General features: G+C 43.1%; 1 protein-coding gene across 1 annotated transcript; it reads left to right on the forward strand.

The window, feature by feature from the left end:
- The first annotated feature begins 324 nt into the window (after window positions 1–324).
- On the forward strand, window positions 325–18091 carry LOC105917916 (NDRG family member 2). The gene is made up of 15 exons (XM_036145981.1): window positions 325–429; window positions 3469–3513; window positions 6947–7052; window positions 7133–7253; window positions 7824–7886; window positions 8011–8071; window positions 10419–10505; window positions 10720–10776; window positions 10859–10962; window positions 11039–11077; window positions 11167–11218; window positions 11304–11351; window positions 11436–11471; window positions 12949–13000; window positions 14554–18091. Exons 1-15 carry the CDS (start codon window positions 355–357, stop codon window positions 14715–14717), a joined length of 1110 nt encoding a protein of 369 aa, XP_036001874.1. The 5' UTR covers window positions 325–354; the 3' UTR covers window positions 14718–18091.
- Window positions 18092–18496: the final 405 nt, after the last annotated feature.

The raw sequence follows: 18496 nt of genomic DNA on the forward strand, positions 1-18496 counted from the left end.
TGTCCATCTTCTCTTTAGGCCCTTCCTTTGTGTTTTTTTCCCCCTCAGCTTTTTCTCCCCCACTATCCGTTTCTGCTCATCTCTGCTGGCACTAATTACTAATTAACTTTAAAAAGGCCCCACAGCCCATTTCATTTCCCCGAGGACAAAAGCTACATGCAGTATTTAATCACTTCCTGTGTATGTGCAAATATACACAGGAAGCTCAATCTGTGTTTGGCTGCATCAATGCGTAACAGATACGTCAATGGATAAATCAAAGTCTAAACCACAGTGTCAATAATTTGAAAAGGCAGAGGGAATGAGACGTTTTCAATGTTTTGTTTCCCCTTTTTACCCACAGGAGGAGCCACCATGACATCAGAAATGCAGGAAATTGCCATCACAGAGGAGAAGCCTTTACTCACGGGCCAGGCTGATGCTGCCAAGGTGAGACATTCTACAACGCATGATGGAGACTTATACATTGTATTTTTATTATCATTATCATTAAATAGGCTGCGTAGTGATCATATTCAGTCCAAACCGAGCTTGAATAAAAACTAGTGTTGCGCCAAAGCCATTTTTTGGCCCCGATACCGATACCCGATACCTGGCCATGCAGTATTGGGCGATACCGATACCATCTGTTTGAAACTGATATGTATATATATGAAGAACTGCATACTACTTAGGGTAGTAGAACTTTTTATTACCTATCTGGAATGGGTGACAATAGTTGAATAAACTTTTGGCTCTCAAAGGCCAAAATAGTGCTACATTCGTGAAATTATAACATGTATATTAGTAGTGCAACAGTAAGACAGTAAAATTACATTAATAATTTAATAATCTCTTTTAAACCCTGAGTTTTGGCTCTCTAATGCCAAAACAGTGCAACTTTCATTAACTTATATAACATGTATAATACTAGTCGGGAGAGAGAAGGCTGCGTTCAAGTGAAATACAAACATCAAAATGGTATCGGTGCCCTATTTGTTGGTACTCGCCGATACCGATACCACCATTTTAGCACGGTATCGGAGCCCCGTCCCATACTGGTATCGGTATCGGTGCAACACTACTAAAAACAGAAACATTAAACTGCAGCCAGAACTTGTGTGCATCCCAGAGTCCGTGTTTGCGCTCTTGAATCTGAACAAATCCTGCCATCAGACAGCTTGTCTGCCAAGCACGTATGTGAAAAGTCTTTGAGCATGTACATAAGTGAGTGTTTGGGTATAAGTGAGTGAGAAGAGCTGCAGCCCTGGCTCATATCTGCTGCGCTGACGTCAAAGCCTGAGGGAGCAGGAGCGGATCCTGCTCTGCTCTGCTCTGCGTCCAGTGTCGGGTGTTAATGACACCTGGTGGTCAAGGAGGGGATAACATCAATAAAGAAAACTAATACTCCTCATAATATCTAGTGAGAGCTTTACAGTATAGAAAGAAGAAACTAAACAGAGCAGGCAAATAATTAAAAATAGCACTTAAACACTAACTGGCTGCTCATTGGCTGGCTCTCATTTGCATATTTAATTTCATTGCTAGGCTTTTAACACTGTTCTGACCCCCTGATGTTCAACAAAAAAGTTTTACTGTCATAGCGCATGGAAAGATTATTGAGGTGCACACATAAGGCCTCTTGCAATGATTGACTACGATAAGACAATCATTTCAAAATGTTAAAAGACACGGAGGTTTGGGACCAAAGAAAAAAAGGCAGCCCTGAAACATTTCACCTGCGCTGATCTAGAGGATGTGGCGGAGTGGCCATGAAGACATCCTTGACCTGATTAAGGCCCCATGCTGACCCTGACTGCAGCATACTAATCAGAGGACAGAATCAGCAGGAGAAGGGGAGAAAGACCAGAAAACATCTTCAGACCATGTCTCCTCCCACCCCACATTGCATTGCTGCACCAAAATGGAGCGTTAAAAGGTGGAAGAAAGTCTTGTTCTGTGAAGAAAATAGATTTAATCTTGTTGGTGATGATGGCTTTTAGTGTTTCTGGTATAGCAACCGGATCCCACTGGAGATGTTTTTTTTTTTTTTTTGTTCATGCAGCATCATTCGGGGATGTATTTATTTCTTCAAAAAGACAATGGAGGTTGTGCAGGAGTGTAAACAGCAGCAGGGCTGGCCCTCAGCTGTCCTTTGATGAATAGTTACCTTCAGCGGGACAATTCTACAATTTAAAATAGAGCTAAAATAGGACATCCCTCTTTTAGACCATCTTGCATAGTCCTCTGATCTAAATCACATTGAGAAGATTTGGGGATGGGTGGCAAGGATGCTTTACAAAAACAGATGTCAGTTCTAGACCATGGATGCTCTTCATGAAGCCATCTTCTCCAGGTGGATCAGTGTTCTTCTTCCCAGTCTTCTGAAATCACACATCAAGCCAGTCTAAACACATTTTTGAAGTGATCCATGAGAATGGTGGGGTGTTCTACTATGAGACCTTTTTTCACACTCCAAGAACTGATTTGGGGTTTTCTTGATTTATGTTCCTAAGCTTTTGATCAGCTGCTGAACTCGTTTAAGTTTAGATGCCGTTTACAGTCGTTTGCCTTCTCTGTTTTTTCTCTTGCTTCTGTTGCTTCTTTTTACTTTTTACCTTGTTATGATAATTTGAGACTTCTTTCCTGACCTTAAGATATTGATTAGGAGAGTGTCTGTTTCTGCTACATATCAAAGCATTACAATCAAGAAAACAGGGACTTGTACATCTTCAAAGTTGCAGGATTTAATTATGACAATATTTTGACTATTGTAAAGTTTATAAAATGCATTATATCTGAACATTAATTGATTTAACAATTATACTTCCTGACTTTGATCTCTTTATAATAACTATCACATAAAAAAAGCATAAGAGGAGCGCGTTTGGTACATTTAACGTAACAACAAAATGAGAATTACATCAGTGTCTCTACTTGCAGCCCACCTTTCCAATCGTTAACCCTCTAGACCTGTCGCTCTATTTTTTCCTAACTCATCAACCTCTTCTTCAGCTTCACTGCTAATTGCTAGAGTGAATGCATCCAAAGACGCCAAAGACCAAATCATTTAAAAACCACTTCCATGCTTCCGCCATAATTATCCCTCTGATGTCACAACCACTGGTTCTCCTGAAGAGGTTAAAGAGCACCATCTTAAAGGAAGAAAGGCCTCATTTACAAGAAAAGAGAACGGAAAGAGAAAATAAATCTGATGTTTTTATTATAGATTCCCCGTTTTGTCGGTTACGATGAAAAAAAAGAAGTAAAACTGTTTTCTGTCTTAGAAGTAACACAAATAGTGATTCATCTGTTTATATATTAAGCTTTTTACTTCGTTATTTTTTATGTTGCTGAATATTTAATTTTAGTTGTTTGTCTTTGTGCCTAAAAAAAAAAAAGTCTTCTATCCCTAAACAAACATTATGTAAAATAAATAGAAAACTATAGTTATCATTTTCTAATATGAACGTGTTTCCTTTCCTACAGGACACTGCTGAATTGGCTGCCAGGATACTTCTGGACCAAGGCCAGGTAAGACTGCATAAACCTGCCTAAACATGCATAAACCCACTTTAAAAGTAAAAACCTTGAGAAATAACCTTGACAACAAAGCAGCAAACGGAAGAAAATAACTGCGGTGTGACATCCAGCTTAAACATTTTTCTGGGGAAGAGTCGTTGAGGTTGAGAAGAACTCACCATAGGATAAAACTTGAAAATTAGCTGCAAAACACTCTAAAAATAAAAGGTTTCCAAGAAGACGCTCGTTATTCTCTAGTGGCACCAGGTTCTAAAATGTCCCAAAGTGCAAAGTGTGTGCTGATCAGAGGTGTGGCAGAGTTAGCAAAGGCTGGTATCTATTTTGATGGAGCTGGTCCCATATTTGACCGGACTGTATTAGAATAAATTGGACTGATGGTAACTGAATGGGATCCCCACATACGGCCAAATATGTGGGGATCCCATTCACTTCTAGTCTAGACTTTACAGTCAGGCAGGGTACCGTAATGCTCCCAATATCCATTGACCGTCATACTTACACATTTTAACAGATTTCTGAGTGTGTAGTACCACATAAAATTGGTCAGTAAGCACAACTTTTATCTTATATAGAGTGCACACCATCGATTTTTGAGAAATTTGAAGGATTTTAAGTGTGCCTCATAGTCTGAAAAATACAGTACAGCCCTAGAGCTCTGCTAAAGCTAGCATGTTTGTGTCCTTCTTTGATATGACTTAGTTATTGAAAATTCAGCTTGTTAGATATTTCAATGCTGTTCCATTTAATTGTGTGAAGACAAAACTCCTTTAAAGAAACTTAACCTTACCACTTTGATTTTAACCGTCATAAATTTGAACAGCTAATTTTATCAGCTGCTCTCCCCGACTCCTACAGCTGGCTGAGCGCAGCCAGAAAGCTTAAGACCCCTCTGGATTCTTTTGAGGAAGAAGCAAATCCTATTTCCATTGTTACAGAAACATATTAGCTTGAGTCAGAGCTTTGCATTCTTTCAGCAGTGAGGTCCATGCAGCAGGGAGGAATGATTGGAGTCGGGCACGAGCCGCTACATTTCTGCGGGACTAGATTCAATTTAATGTCTGAATAGTTTCATTGACTGAAGTTAAATAAATTCACTTGTTGTTCTGCTTCAATGCTGTGAAACAGGGGCAGAATACAATGTGTCATCATGAGGTTGCTTGGATTCAAATAAAAAAAAGAAGGTTTTGCTTCATTTTGGTGAATGGGATTGACTCGGTGGAGCAGGCGGAGAATTAATTATGCAACAATGCGGTTTATTTCCTTCTCAGTGTCCGCTGATTATCTAAGTTTAGCGGCCAGTGATCGAAAAGAAGCAAACTTTCCAGCTGCCTTTTCAAAGCAAATCAATATATTGACATTTTAATTCATTTACGTGGCATGTAACAAAAAAAAAAACAACAAGCCAATCTTTTTCTGGTACCACTATTCAAGCCAAAATATATGCAACAGATAAAACCAAACTGGATAAAAACATAAAGCAAGTGCAGTACTATGAATTCCATCATGTTAGCTGCACTTGAAATTTTTTTCCAGTCTGAGCAGAAAGGTGCCAGCTCTGCTTGGGATGCTGTTCTACCGGCCGGCCTGGCATGGCAGCACATATAAAGGTTCTTGTAGAGGAGTCTCGGGCCGCGTCCAGCGCTCTTCCTGCATCGGGTCTGAAACGGACCTTAGACAGAGTGCAGAGACGCACCACACTGCAAAAATGGAACATTTTCTTGAAATGAGTGTCCTTGATCTGAGCAGGCAAAGAACATTATCTGCCAATGGAATGAGATTTTTGCACTTAAAACAGGAACAACTCCTTTCCATTGTCTTATTTCAAGTGCAGTATATCTAATTATCTTATTCTAGGGGTAAAAATACTCAATCCATTGGCAGATAAGATTATTTACCTGCTCAAATCCAGCACAAATACGCTCATTTCAAGAATATTTGACTTATTTTCTTAGTTCCATTTTTGCAGTGCAGAGACCCCTTTGGGCTCCTCTCACTATCCTCTGCGTTGTAGCCTGGGTAGCGCACCAAGATGGTGTACGTCAGCGGCATGTAGGGAGAGGTGTGTGTTTCAGTTTCCTTAGACAGCTCAGTGCCCTGGCTAGCCCATTCAGAAGGAGTTGTCTTTTTTTACCTGACTTGCTCAGGTTGTATGGTGGAGTGGCAGCTGGCCTCTCCTGACGTTAAGCTTAAAAAAAAAAAGCCTTGTAAAGATATTCCCACCTGGGAAATTTACGCTGCTTGAGCAAAGCGGCGGATCATTTAGAAGTGGAAGGAAAACAGCCCCGAATAAAATCAAATGCGGCTCCAGCAGCAGTTTGATTGGTGAGCACGGTCCCTCTGTGGGTTTCATTTCGGTATAAACCCAGCTGTTCTGTGAAGGCGTCGGTGGTTAGTTCGAGCAGATTAGTGAACAATCTGCATCGTGAAGGCCGAGGAACGCAGCAGACAGGTCAGCGGGAATGTTGTGGGGAGGGTTAAAGCAGAATCAGACCCGAGCTTTGAACATCTCGCAGCGATCTGTTCAATCCGACGTGCGAAAATCCCACGGCCGCCTGCCAGGACGTGGCCGCGGAGCAGAACTAAAAATAAGTCAATACTTCTTGAAATGACTACATTTGTCCTTGATTTGAGCAGGTAAATAAGACTATTTGCCAATGGAATAAGATTTTTCCACTTAAAAAAGGAACAGTTCATCTCCATCATCTTATTTCAAGAGCAGGATGTCTAATTATCTTATTTTAGGGGCAAAGATACTCATTCCATTGGCAGATAATCTTATTTACTGGCTCAAATCAAGGACGAATAGACTAACTTTAAGAACATGTTACTTGTTTTTAGATCCGTTTTTGCAGTGCAAGAGACCCGCGGTAGGAGCAGCGCAGCCTGGGGCAACCTTTAGCTGTCATGCCACAAATCTGCTCTTTATGAAGGCAAAGCCAGAAGGAAACTCACAGGGAGTTTTTAGTCAAAAGGTGGTGGTGGCAGTAGGGCTGGACGATAATTCAATAACGACGTCGTCCAGCCCTAGGTGGCAGCATCGCGTTGTAAGCCGGCTGTTCTTCAGCAGGGACGATTGAAACTGGTCTACGCTAAATACGGGGCAATCCTGGGATAAACCTGTCAGAGGCCATCAGGTCTGACCGAGCTGGAGCGGTTTTCCAAAGAGTAATGCCCCGAAACGGGGCTCTACAAGAGACCTAGAGGACCCGCAGCTGTAAACGCAGTGAGAAGTGGTTCTAGAAAAAAGTCTCAAAGTCCAGAAGCACAAATGCACGCAAAACTCTCTATTTTTTCGTAAAGGAAATTGACAACTATGTATAATCTTCATAATGAAACAACTGAATATGGAAAACTCTGAAGAGGAATGGGTGTTTGTGCAGATGTGAAGTGATCAGGTTTCTGTGCGACCCCCTTCTCCCCTCAGGAGCATGTCGTGGAGACCCCGCAAGGCGTCCTGCGCGTCACCCTCCACGGAACGCGGACCACCCGCAGGCCCGCCATCCTGACCTTCCACGACGCGGGTCTGGACAGTGAGTACAGCTCCCTCCGCCTCGGCCGTCTCCGTCGCCACGGCTCCCCCCTCATCTCTCTGTCTGTGTTTCTCCGGCAGGTAAGAGCTGCTTCTCGCCTCTGTTTAAATTCGAGGAGATGCAGGAGATCGTCAAGAACTTCACGCTGATCCACATCGACGCTCCGGGCCAGGAGGAGGGGGCCTCCGCCTACCCTCCGGGGTACGACCTCCTCTAACGGCCGTAACGCGGCGCTCGCTCTCTCTCGGTGTCCTGATCTAACCCTGGTTTTTTTGCTCAGAGTACAGTTCTGGGAACAATCTTCTGTGCAGGCTTTAAAATAATCCCCTCTAAAAATACTCCCATCTCTCCTATCTCGCCCCTCTGTATGCTCCGTAATGCGCTTTTGTCAGAGGTTAAAACCAAATCTGCGCCTTCCTCACTCCATACTTCTTACCCCCCCCCCCCCCCCACCCCACCCCCACCCACCCTGCCTGCACCTCTCCGTTCCTTCTCCTCCTTCTGCGATCGTTTTAGTCTCTGTGGAGGATTCGGTTGCGTGCCTCGGGATGTAAGCTGTGAGGGCAGATTACTCAACAAGCGGAAGCTCGTTCCCCTTATTTCTTATTTCATTTTGAGCCCCTGCCAACAGAAGCGTCAGCCCCTTTTGGGAAATCTGAAAATAAGGGCCTCCTCATGGCTAGCTGTCAGAACCATCCACTGTTGTCTCATAGTTTAGGAAGATCCCACACACGTCCGATCCCTTCATTGCACTGATTGTTGCTGTTGCAGCTACCAGTACCCCTCCATGGAGACCATCGCAGAGATGATCCCCGCTGTGCTGCAGTTTTTCAAGTGAGTATCCGGGCGAGCGTTCGCCTTCATATGCCGAGCTTCCGCGCGTAAATGTCGGTTAAACCGTTTGTGTTGCGTTCGGAGCGCCTGAGCGCTGCGGTAACCCGCTGTCTCCGTCTGCCAGCTTCCGGACCGTCATCGGCGTGGGGGTGGGAGCGGGAGCTTACATCCTCTCCAAGTTCACGGTGAGTGGCTTCTATTGTTGGAGCTGTCGTTTTTTTTTTGTTTTTTTTTTACCGCCAGCGTGTGTTTTTTTATCCGTGGAAGTCGAAAGCAGCTGTCAGAATCTGGTGCCGTCTCAGCAGTCAAGCAGACGGGGAATAAGATGAAGCCCGGTTGAAAAAAGGGAAATGATCGATTTTTTTTTTTTTAACAGGCAAGTTGACTGTGTAACAGTGTGAAGCGGTTTCAGCTGTTTTCAGGCCTGCTTTGCGCCCGTTTTAGGGGCAATGTTGCAGACGCTGTTCAGCTGGTGCTTTAGGAGGGAGGATAAATATGACAGTAGTGGTGCAGCCTCTAACCAGAGAGCTAAATGGAAATGCTGTAAAAGGAAGTAAATATTCCTGCCTTTTTATGCCCTTTAACCCCAACTTTACACATTTTGTCTTTTTACAGGGACAAACTTTTTTTAAAGAAATTTTATTTTATAGACACAAACAAATTATTTTTTTTAATTAATAGCTGTGATGTGGAAGAGATATATATAGTGGTGCATTTCTATTCAGCCCCACAGTGTCGGCACTTTGCTGAAGTACATTTTGCTGCAGATACAGCTGCAGGCTGATCTTTACTAGCTTTGCACCTCTAGTCTTCAACGTGTATTTTTCACCCTATCATCGTCCTGCTTTTAGCTCCATGCCATCAGCTAAGACCACTTTCTATGTCATTGGCACAGCATGATGCTGTCACCACCATGTTTTATCATCAAGATGGCGTGTTCAGGTTAATGTTGAGGGCTTTTTGCCACATAAAGCATTTTACATGTAGGCCAAAAGGTTGAATTTCATAACATGACAAAATCAGAAGATGTTAAAGGGGCGCACAGTCTTTTGCAAGGCACCCTACCTTGACATCTTTTGTATTACAGAGAATATAAACTAGACTGCTTTAAATAAATCCACAGTTTGGCTCACATGACAATTTCAGGGTCTTGCTTCTCAGTTTAGTTAAAATTTCTGCATGTTAGATATATTATACGATTGGCTCACCCATCATTTACAATTCTAAGGGCCCTCATTGTGTATTTTGGCCATACAAAGAAAACACAAACAACCATATATTCTTCTTCAAATAAAACGATATACACCAAACGTTCGTCCTGATAGGTTTTACTTGGCCTTTTTGAGCCTGAAAGCCACAGCAGACACAGACGTTGTTGTGCGCCATCTGCTGGCAGTATCCCAGAACTACCAAAAGCAAGAAAGCAACAACTGATGCAGCTGGTGTAAGAGCCAGTAGACCGTCCTGCAACGCCTCGCTGTGAAGTGTCCAGGATATTTAATAAGAACACTTATGGTACCAGGAGACGATAGAGCATAAAATCAAACAAGGAGAAAACCAGCAACACATTTAGTGCAAAACCAGTGGATCCAGCAAAAGAGCTGACTAAACTGAAATGTATTTCAGCTGAAGCAGCGATTCTGCTACAAGGAGCAGAATCGCTTGATGAGGAACAGGCTGCAGAAGAAGACAGCAGAGAGATACAGTAGACTGAGTAGGTGGGCTAATGAGAACACAGAGAACAGGGAACGCACCAGAGGAGTCGCTGAACGAAAGACTGAAATCAGACTAAATAGTAAATTAACTGAATTTATGCAGCACTTTTCTGGTCACACACGGAAGAAACACGGAAACAGTAACTCAACATGAGGGAAACCTAAGAATGAACCGACGCTTAACACAGAAAACACAAAAGTCCTGCAGTCCACGTCAGGTGCTGCAATTAAAGCCTCAAAGATAATCCGAACAGGAACAGTTCAGAAATGAGTCAAATCTGAAACAAGGAGCATCAACTCTTCCTCTCCTCTGCATTAGCATGGCCATCTGATTGCATGAATGAATGTCCTGGAGTTAAACGCTGTAAATCCCACTTTGGCAACCTGCGTGATTATAACGATTAAGGAGCAGAGGTTCAATGAATTACAATTAGCATTCAGCAGTGTTACAGCGTCAGGAGATCATTTGCTTCAGAGAGCAACAGTTTTAATCAGTGATCTTGGCAAAGCGGTGGTGACGGCAGCGTTAATGGACAAAAAGACACTTTCAGTGGTTGTGGAAGAGAACTGCTGCTGTAGAGCGTGTGCAGAGGGCGTGACGTCGGGCTTTAGTAGCCAAGCCGTCAAATAAAAACGAGCCTTCAAACTGGATGGGTGTTCGGCAGGCTGGAAAAAATGCATTTGGGAGAAGAGAGAGAGCATTAGGAGGTGGTGAAGAGCAAACATAGGAGACCTAACATGAGCAACGTGGGCCCAGCCGGTCCGCTGTGTTGGAAGTCGAAGCTCGATTTGCTTTAATCTCAATTTCTGTCCGCAGCTGGCAAATCCCGATGCGGTGGAGGGTCTGGTTCTGATTAACATCGACACTAACGCTAAAGGATGGATGGACTGGGCCGCTCACAAGGTTGGTACCGCTCATCGTCTGACTCGGTGCCTTCCTGCTGAGACAGAGCCCCAGAAACGTGATACTGTAATGACGTTTGGGCCGATGAGGGTCGTTCATCAGTCTCAGGATATGAAGTTAGGCATGTCCCGTGCCGTGCCGCGTTATTGATGGTGCGCACGTTTGCAGATCAGGACCGGTTTGATCGATCTGCGTTGTTTTGTCTCCTCCGCAGCTGAGTTCCGTGACTTCCTCCCTCACAGAGCAGATCATGTGTCACCTTTTCAGTCAGGTACGGCACAAAGCAAACGCCAACGTCGGGAAGAAAATCCTTCGGATGTGAAGAAACCAAAACTTTTCCTCCCTTTTTGTAGGAGGAGCTGTCCTCCAACACAGACTTGGTGCAGTCTCACAGAGAGCGCATCTCCAAAGCGCCTAACCTGGCCAACATCGAGCTCTTCTGGAAGATGTACAACAGGTAAGGCCGTCCAGCAGGGGGCAGTATGCAAACCAGGATCAAAGCACGACTAACCCCGTCTCTCTGTCCACCGCAGCCGCAGAGATCTCAACCTGGACCGCAGCTACACCTTCAAGTAACGACGCCCTTCCTTTTTTTCTTTTTTTTCTCCTGACGTGAATCTCTTAAACATTTTACTGCAACTTCTCGTCTCGTCTTTCCCAGGTGTCCAGTGATGCTGGTGGTGGGCGACCATGCTCCGTACGAAGACGCCGCCGTAAGTTTCTTGACTCACGAGGCTGCCGCTCTGCTCCGTCATTCACGCAGACAGATGTTTATGCTGTTCCTCCTGTGTCCACCAGGTGGAGTGCAACAGCAAGCTGGACCCAACATCAACTTCCTTCCTGAAGGTGAAATGATCATCTTGTCTCTTCGTTTAACCTCTCGTCTTTGATTCAGTTCTAACTCCTGTTACTACCTCCCCCCCCACACAGATGGCTGACGCAGGCGGCCTCCCTCAGCTCACTCAGGTAACAGGAACACCCGGAAGCTTTACAAACATCCCACTGCTGGTGTTCAGCATGGCTAGGGAAGCAGAGCAGCAACTATTTGTCTATAAGTTAAAGTTGTGCTGAAATAGTGAAGAACTGTGAAAAGCTCCATTACAGAGTGGATTTATAGTTGATCTGGTTTAAGAAAAAAACAACAACACTAAAACACATCCCAGAGGAACACCTTTTAGGTTATCCCTTAGCACAAAGTAGTTTATTCAAGTGTACTATGAGTATTCTTTCATTCTTTAGTTTCATGCTTAAAATGAGGCAGTGTACTTGAAGTTTACATTTTATAAACTATATTTCATATAATTGACAATAGTATAGTGAATTATACTTGACTTATACTGACAAGTATAAACAGAAATCTATGTACATTAATACTAAGATTTAAGCTTATACTTAAGTATACTTAATAAAGTGAACTTCAAGTATACAGATTTTTGCAAAGGGATTGTCAGAAATTACCTGTGTGGTTCTTAACTGTTTGGGTACAAAACATTGTTTGCAGTAGTGCTAAGGAATATTTTTCTACTCTCCTGCACGTCAAAAAAAAAATCCAAATTGGTTTTAATGAAAGAAGGAAGGAAACTAAAGCCTTTTTGGAATTCCATAACTCAGCCTCACTTCACAGCAGAAACGGCACCTGAGTTTCAGCAGAACTTTAAAATTCATTTTAATGCGTTTAAGAGTTTTTACACAACCACTGTTTACGTTTGGAGATATTTATAAGCTTTAACCGCAAACGGTTCACCTTAGTGCGATAATGTGACCCTTTAAACTTACAGCCTAGAATTTGTTTATTTATTGCACACGTCCACAATTTAGACGTTAAGACCTGCGCCTGTTTCTCCTGCTTTTTCCCCGTAGTGAGGTTTAGAGTTGCTGCTTTTCTATCAAATCGTCCTGAAAGGCATTGTGTCCACATCCAAACACTAATAGGGATTGAGCCCAGATGTCACACTGCATTGCATTCTGGGATTGTTGTTTCTTCCGGCCTTCCATAGGCAGTGGCCAGAGAGAGAGAGAGAAGCAGTGGGTGTGTTTTTTCTCTGGTTGCAGAGAACATGAGAACCATGAACAAGTCATTTTGACGAAACTTAGGTTATAGCTGGGATCTTAATTCTCAGAACCTGGATCTACCATAATCTAGTGAAACCCCCAACAGGGAAGATGCGCTGCTGTGATCCCAATGATCTTCTGTTCCACTTCAGCTGGAATCCTGGCTTTAGGAGCTGGAGCTAAAAGGCTGGTCCTGTGCTGTAAGCGCTGCTGACACAGAAACAGCCATCAGGATAATCCTCAGCTAACTGTTTTTTGTGTAGGGTTTATCCAAGACAGGTTAATATATGTGGGATTTCTGTATAGTAGATGCTTTTATAGTGTTAAAAATATCTCTGCTGAAACGTTTTTAACTGTTTTTTTTTTATTTTCTGTGTTTTTGTGCCTGCAGCCCGCTAAGCTCACTGAGGCTTTCAAATATTTCATCCAAGGCATGGGCTACAGTAAGTTCACCTTTCTGAACGTCGATCGTTTCTAACATAGGCATTCTAATCCAAGATTAAGATTGCTGGGATGCTTTTTGGTTAACAGAGTATCAGGTACATGTTGCTGCACGGTGTGCATAGTTCTTGATATGAATTTGGTTTCAGCTTGGAAGGTAATCTTTTCATTGTTGAATCATGACAAAGGAAAGGTTGATCAAAACAACAAGTAATTGTCAGTAATTAACAGCTTATTTAACATGTTTTTAAGGTTGAACGGCCTGATACTTTGAGTGAAAGTCTAATACACTTATAGTTCACCAGTGAAGTTATTATCACTGTGCATTTATTTCACAAATACATGGGGCATCCTATCTGATTTATTTTAAGGCTGGTTTTCCATCTTTTATACACAATTCCTTCAAAAACAATTCAAATCTGCAACATTTTTCACCTTACAACCAAACTTTAATGCATTTAGTGGAGATTTGTGGTGATAGACCAACAGAAGGTTGTGTGTAATTGTGAAGTTAAAAGAAAATATTACATTTGGTATTTGCCTGGGTCAACACTTTGTAGAACCACCATGTTCTGCAATCACAGCTGCAATCAGGCTGTGGCATGTCTCTACCAGCTTTGGCCGTCTAAGTTTTGTCCCTTCTTCTTCGCTGAACATGGAAAGCTTCCCTCAAACTTGTTTTAGAACGTGGCCCTGCATTAAGACTTCTGCACAACTTTGTCCCCAACCGGTCTGCTGTGTTCTTTGTAAGAGTCAATTAGTGGCTAGTCCGTTGATATTAGTAAAAAGGTTAAAAATAGACACATTATTGTATTGAAATGCAGATTTATAATGCATATTTTGGATTTTTGGACTTCCTACACACTGTTATTCCATACGTAGCTTCTTTTTTTGTACGTACGTAAGAAAATTTAGGAATCAGATGTGCTGGAAGCAACGCAGTTTTTGACCAGGTTTAACCATGTTAATTTTCCTCTTTATTAAACATCCTTTTTTGAGGAATATTATTAACAAACCTCTGAGACCCTCGCAGAACCGCTGCATTTACCCTGAGATTAAATTACACACAGATGGACTGATTAACCGACTGGAGCCAAATGCCCCCATGAGATTTTATGTAGGGATTTTATGAGCAAATGGGACTGAAAATAAATGCAGGCCACAGATTTTATTCATCAAACCCGCAAATTCTCGCAGGAAGTCCCACAGAGATGCGTTTGTTTGTGGTTGTAACGTGCCAAAATGTAGAACGGTTCAAGAGACCAGTGTCCCCGCATGTTTGACAAGCAAGACGATGTTCTGTTCATTTCGGAAAAGCCCTGAAAAGATTTCACTTTCATAAAATAAAAGTGGCCCACACGAAGAGGTTTAAAACTACGGAAGAGGGCGGATTAAAAATAAAGGCTATAATCATGGCAATGTTCTGCAACGTGACGTGATAATCGCATTTATTTCCGTAACAGAAGAGGCTGAGTAATATCCTTTAAATACCTGATGCTGCTTCTATCACCTCCCGCCTCTTTAAACGTGTGAACCGTGTGATCTCTCTCCACAGTGGCGTCCTCCTGCATGACCCGCCTGTCCCGCTCCCGCACCACCTCGCTCTCCTCCTCCTACTCCATGGACGGCTCCCGCTCCCGCTCGCGCACCCTGTCCCAGGGCTCGCAGGGGGGCCAGATGCCGCCCAGCCCCTCCCAAACCATGGAGGTGTCCTGCTGAAGAAGACCCGCGCGGGGCACGGCGCAGGGCCAGAGGGAGAGAGAGAGAGAGAGAGAGCGGCGAGCGAGCGAGCGAGAGGAGTGGAGGCGAAAGGTGAAGCATCGACGCAAGGAACGAGACGAACGGCTTTCTCTTATTTGTCACTAAACGGCTCCCATCATCCCCCCCCCCCCCCCCCCCCCCACCCAGCAAGAGCAGAGCAGACAGGGAGGCGAGAGAGAGGGAGAGGCGCAGACCAGGAAGCAGACCTCTCTCCCTCTGTCAGCCTGTAGATCCCTTTAACCTAGATCCAGAGTGCGGCATGTAGAAGCTGCACTCTTCACATTCACCAGTAGAAACACTTCAGGATGCAAAGTTGAGGATGACGATGCTGATGATTATGTTGCTGATGATGATGATGATGATGATGATGATGTAATGGTAAAATAAAACTGTAACACTTTTCTCTTTATTACATAATGATTTTAATATAACATAGAATTAAAAAAAGACATACTATAGCAGAGATACTTATTACAATGTGTGTGCCCACTACTTTTAAAGCTAGTTTTAGTGTTTTTTTTGTTTTTGTTTTTTTTTGTTCTTCTCTGATTTGTAACCTGTCTCCACGGACGGCTGAAGCTACAGATGGCGGTGCCGGCAAGCGAGAGCCGTTCTAGCAGCGACGCGTCCATCTCAGAACAGTAGAACGTCTATGGAAAAATGACGTTTCAGTTGTCTGATTACGTTGTATGGGCTCATTAAACACAGTTCTATGTTTCAGGCAAAATATCTGCTTGTTTGGACGATCGGGGCTTACAGTTCATGGAGACCCAAAGATTTTTATTTCCCCGTGGGTCAGAGACGCGCAGGTTTTAAACGCATAAATATCAGCTTATGCACTCAGAACTTGTTCCGGGCTCCTTTTGCATGAATTACTGCATCAGTGCGGCGTGGCACGGAGGCCTGTGGCTCTGCTGAGGTGTTCAGGAAGCCTGGGTTGCTTTGACAGCGGCCTCCGTACTGTTGGGTCTGCTGTCTCTCATCTTCCTCTTCACAATGTTCCTCTATGAGGTTCAGGTCAATCAAGCACAAAGACGTCCTGGTCATTAAAGCAGGCAGGTGGCAGGTGGCAGGTCCTGCTGGGAAATGAAATCAGCATCTCCTGGGTTAAAGGTACAGCCTTGCCTGACTGTGGGAACGTCATACTGAAGCATAAACAACGAGTCTATGCTTTTCCGCTCTGGGTCATAGATATCAAAATAGGACTAATGAACAGCTGTCCAATCCTTTCCCCCCCTAGGCTAGACAGGACGCCCCTGATACTGTTTCTGGTTCTACCCGTGTCCTGAGTGCGGGGCTCTCAGGCAGTCAGCCTGGTGTGACTCTCCTCCAAACTCCTAAATGAGTTTTAGCTTCCAGTCCTCTCACCGCTGCAGTTGGGTCTCTTGGTTGTGCTTGTCTGTTTCTGACACAGTTTTTCCTTCCATACAACTTTCCATTGTTACATTTGGATACTGAACTGATCCTTTTATATTGGTCTTATTTAGTATGCTAATTAAGAAAAATAATTTTAGGTTTTCATTAGCTGTAAGCCCCGGTTACCAAAGATAACAGAAGTAAATCCTTGAAATATATTGCTCTGTGTGTAATGAGTCTGTATAATATATTATAGTTTTTGAGTTGAATGACTAAAATAATTCTTTAATGATATTCTAGTTTTATTGAGATGGATGTGTCTTTCCTCCTTAGTGTTGCTAGTTTGTTTTTTTTTTGTCTTCCATTCGCCCCGTTCCCGTCCTCTACGTTTTTAGTTTCCGTTTTATTTTTTTATTGGCTGTAAAGAGGATGGCAGTAGGTTTTTTTTTTTTGTAATTTATTCTCCTGAATCTGCATGCCTGGTATCCGCCCGTGTGAATACTGACTGGATATGTTTCTTTCATGTTCTGCTAACATTATATGTGCGTGCTCGTATGTGTGTCGTTTTGACTTTAGAACGAGAGTCGGACGGACGTTTGTTTGCTTCGGCTCAGCTCGGGCGTTGTCGTTAACACTAGTCGCACATTCTAAGTAGTGCTTCCAACTTTTTGTGGCCGCGCGTTGGAACATCCGTGGCGTCTGACGGGGCCAGAAGGGATCACTGTGTTCACCGCCTGGGTTGTGGTTCTTGTTTTTGTTTTTGTTTCTTTGCTTTCATCGACCTTACCTGTGTGTGGATACCTCCAAATAGACCCAGCCAGCATACTTGAGGTGGGGAAAACAAACGCTCCCAAATAAAGCAGCAGCTTTATTTTAGCTGGACAGCTGCTTGTGTGTGTGCTTGTAGAGTGGAAGTAGACGGGAAGGGAGTGGGAGTGTCCAGTTAGCAGACTTAGCTGAGTAGGTGAGCTTTTATTTTTTTTAGACTAATGGGAGAAAAAAACCCAGCCCCTCCACTGCCAAAACAAGCCAAAAAAGCCAAACAAAAAAAAACACCTGAACCTTGAGCCATCCCGTTACAGCTAGTAACTGCATACTGCCAAATTCCAGCGCCTAAAAACAAATGGAGGCCAAATTTTCTAAATAAATGTGCAACCTCTTCACCTCATTTAACGGGTCTCAGTGACACACATGTCCCTCTAAACGTTACAAAAAGCTGTCCACTGCCCTGCGATGTGTTGCCAAAAGCCTGGCTGTATTTGTGAAATAACCTATATCTATTTCTGTTTTTAAAAAAAAGGGGATTGGAGTGAGTCAGGTGGTGGCAGCCGGTCTCCTGTTTGTGGGATCCGGTTCTGTTAAAAGAGGCCGAGCCTGGATGGATGAGCATGGCAGGGGAAGTCCGTATAGACGGGGGTTACAGCGGAAGGAACGGGTTTCATTTGATCCACAAACAACGCGTCCTTTTCAGTGGATGATTTGTAACAGAAGAGAGAAGGTAACCTTCATTGAGGGTATGTTTAGTTTTGAGGCAGGTTCAGATTTCAGTCAGACAGGGAGGAAATGGACCAGAAGGAATCGTGAAGGAAAAGATCCCTACGGAAAGTCGAGGGGTGCTTCGTTTCTCTAGAGTTGAGCAGGGTTGCGTGATTGTAAATGCTTGTCCGCATTGTCTTCTGTTTGTCTCTTCATTTTTATTTAAGTTTTTTTCCTCTTATACATTGTCTTTTCTTTTTTTTTCAAATCTTTGTGAAGTGTTAGTTTAATGTCCCGATGTGCTCACAAGTTAGTTAACCGTGTGCTAGTTCTTGTGTAACTTTTTTAGCATTAGCGCTTATAAGGGAGATTAATATAATGAACAATTAAAAGATTAAAAGTAAACTGAAATTTACTTGTGTGGCTAATTTCCCTGTGTAATACAGTAAACATCCTTAAAAAAGCAGACTTAAATATCAATAAAAGCTTAAAGAGGAACAGCTTGTCTCCTGTCATTTGTATAACATTCATCTTCCTGCTTTTGAAAAGAGTTTTAAGCATATATACAGTCATATTATCTTATCTTGAATGTGAACAAAACAATGGAGATGATTGTAGATTTCAGGAGAAACAACATTAGATCAAACCCAATTTTCATCATGGAGAAGAAGTGGAGGTGGTTGAGGAATATAAATACACCGGTGTTCATCTAGACAACAGACTGGACTTGAGAGTCAACAGTGAAGCCATGTACAAGAAACAACAGACTGTTGTGCAATTTTACACTGTTTAAAGTTATTTAATGTTTATTAAATAACTCTCTGTCTGTTAAGTATTGTCTGGTGATGATCAGCTCTTAAGCTGATATCAAGACAACGGTTGAAAGGAATGAATTCGAGCACTAG

This window comes from Fundulus heteroclitus, chromosome 14 (assembly GCF_011125445.2).
Source record: "Fundulus heteroclitus isolate FHET01 chromosome 14, MU-UCD_Fhet_4.1, whole genome shotgun sequence".
Taxonomy (NCBI): domain Eukaryota; kingdom Metazoa; phylum Chordata; class Actinopteri; order Cyprinodontiformes; family Fundulidae; genus Fundulus; species Fundulus heteroclitus.

Coding starts and splice junctions, on each gene's coding strand:
- LOC105917916 (XM_036145981.1), top strand. CDS start 355: ATGACATCAGAAATGCAGGAAATTGCCATCACAGAGGAGAAGCCTTTA. Junction 7,053..7,132: donor CCACGACGCGGGTCTGGACA/GTGAGTACAGCT, acceptor TTTCTCCGGCAG/GTAAGAGCTGCTTCTCGCCT. Junction 10,777..10,858: donor TGTGTCACCTTTTCAGTCAG/GTACGGCACAAA, acceptor CCCTTTTTGTAG/GAGGAGCTGTCCTCCAACAC.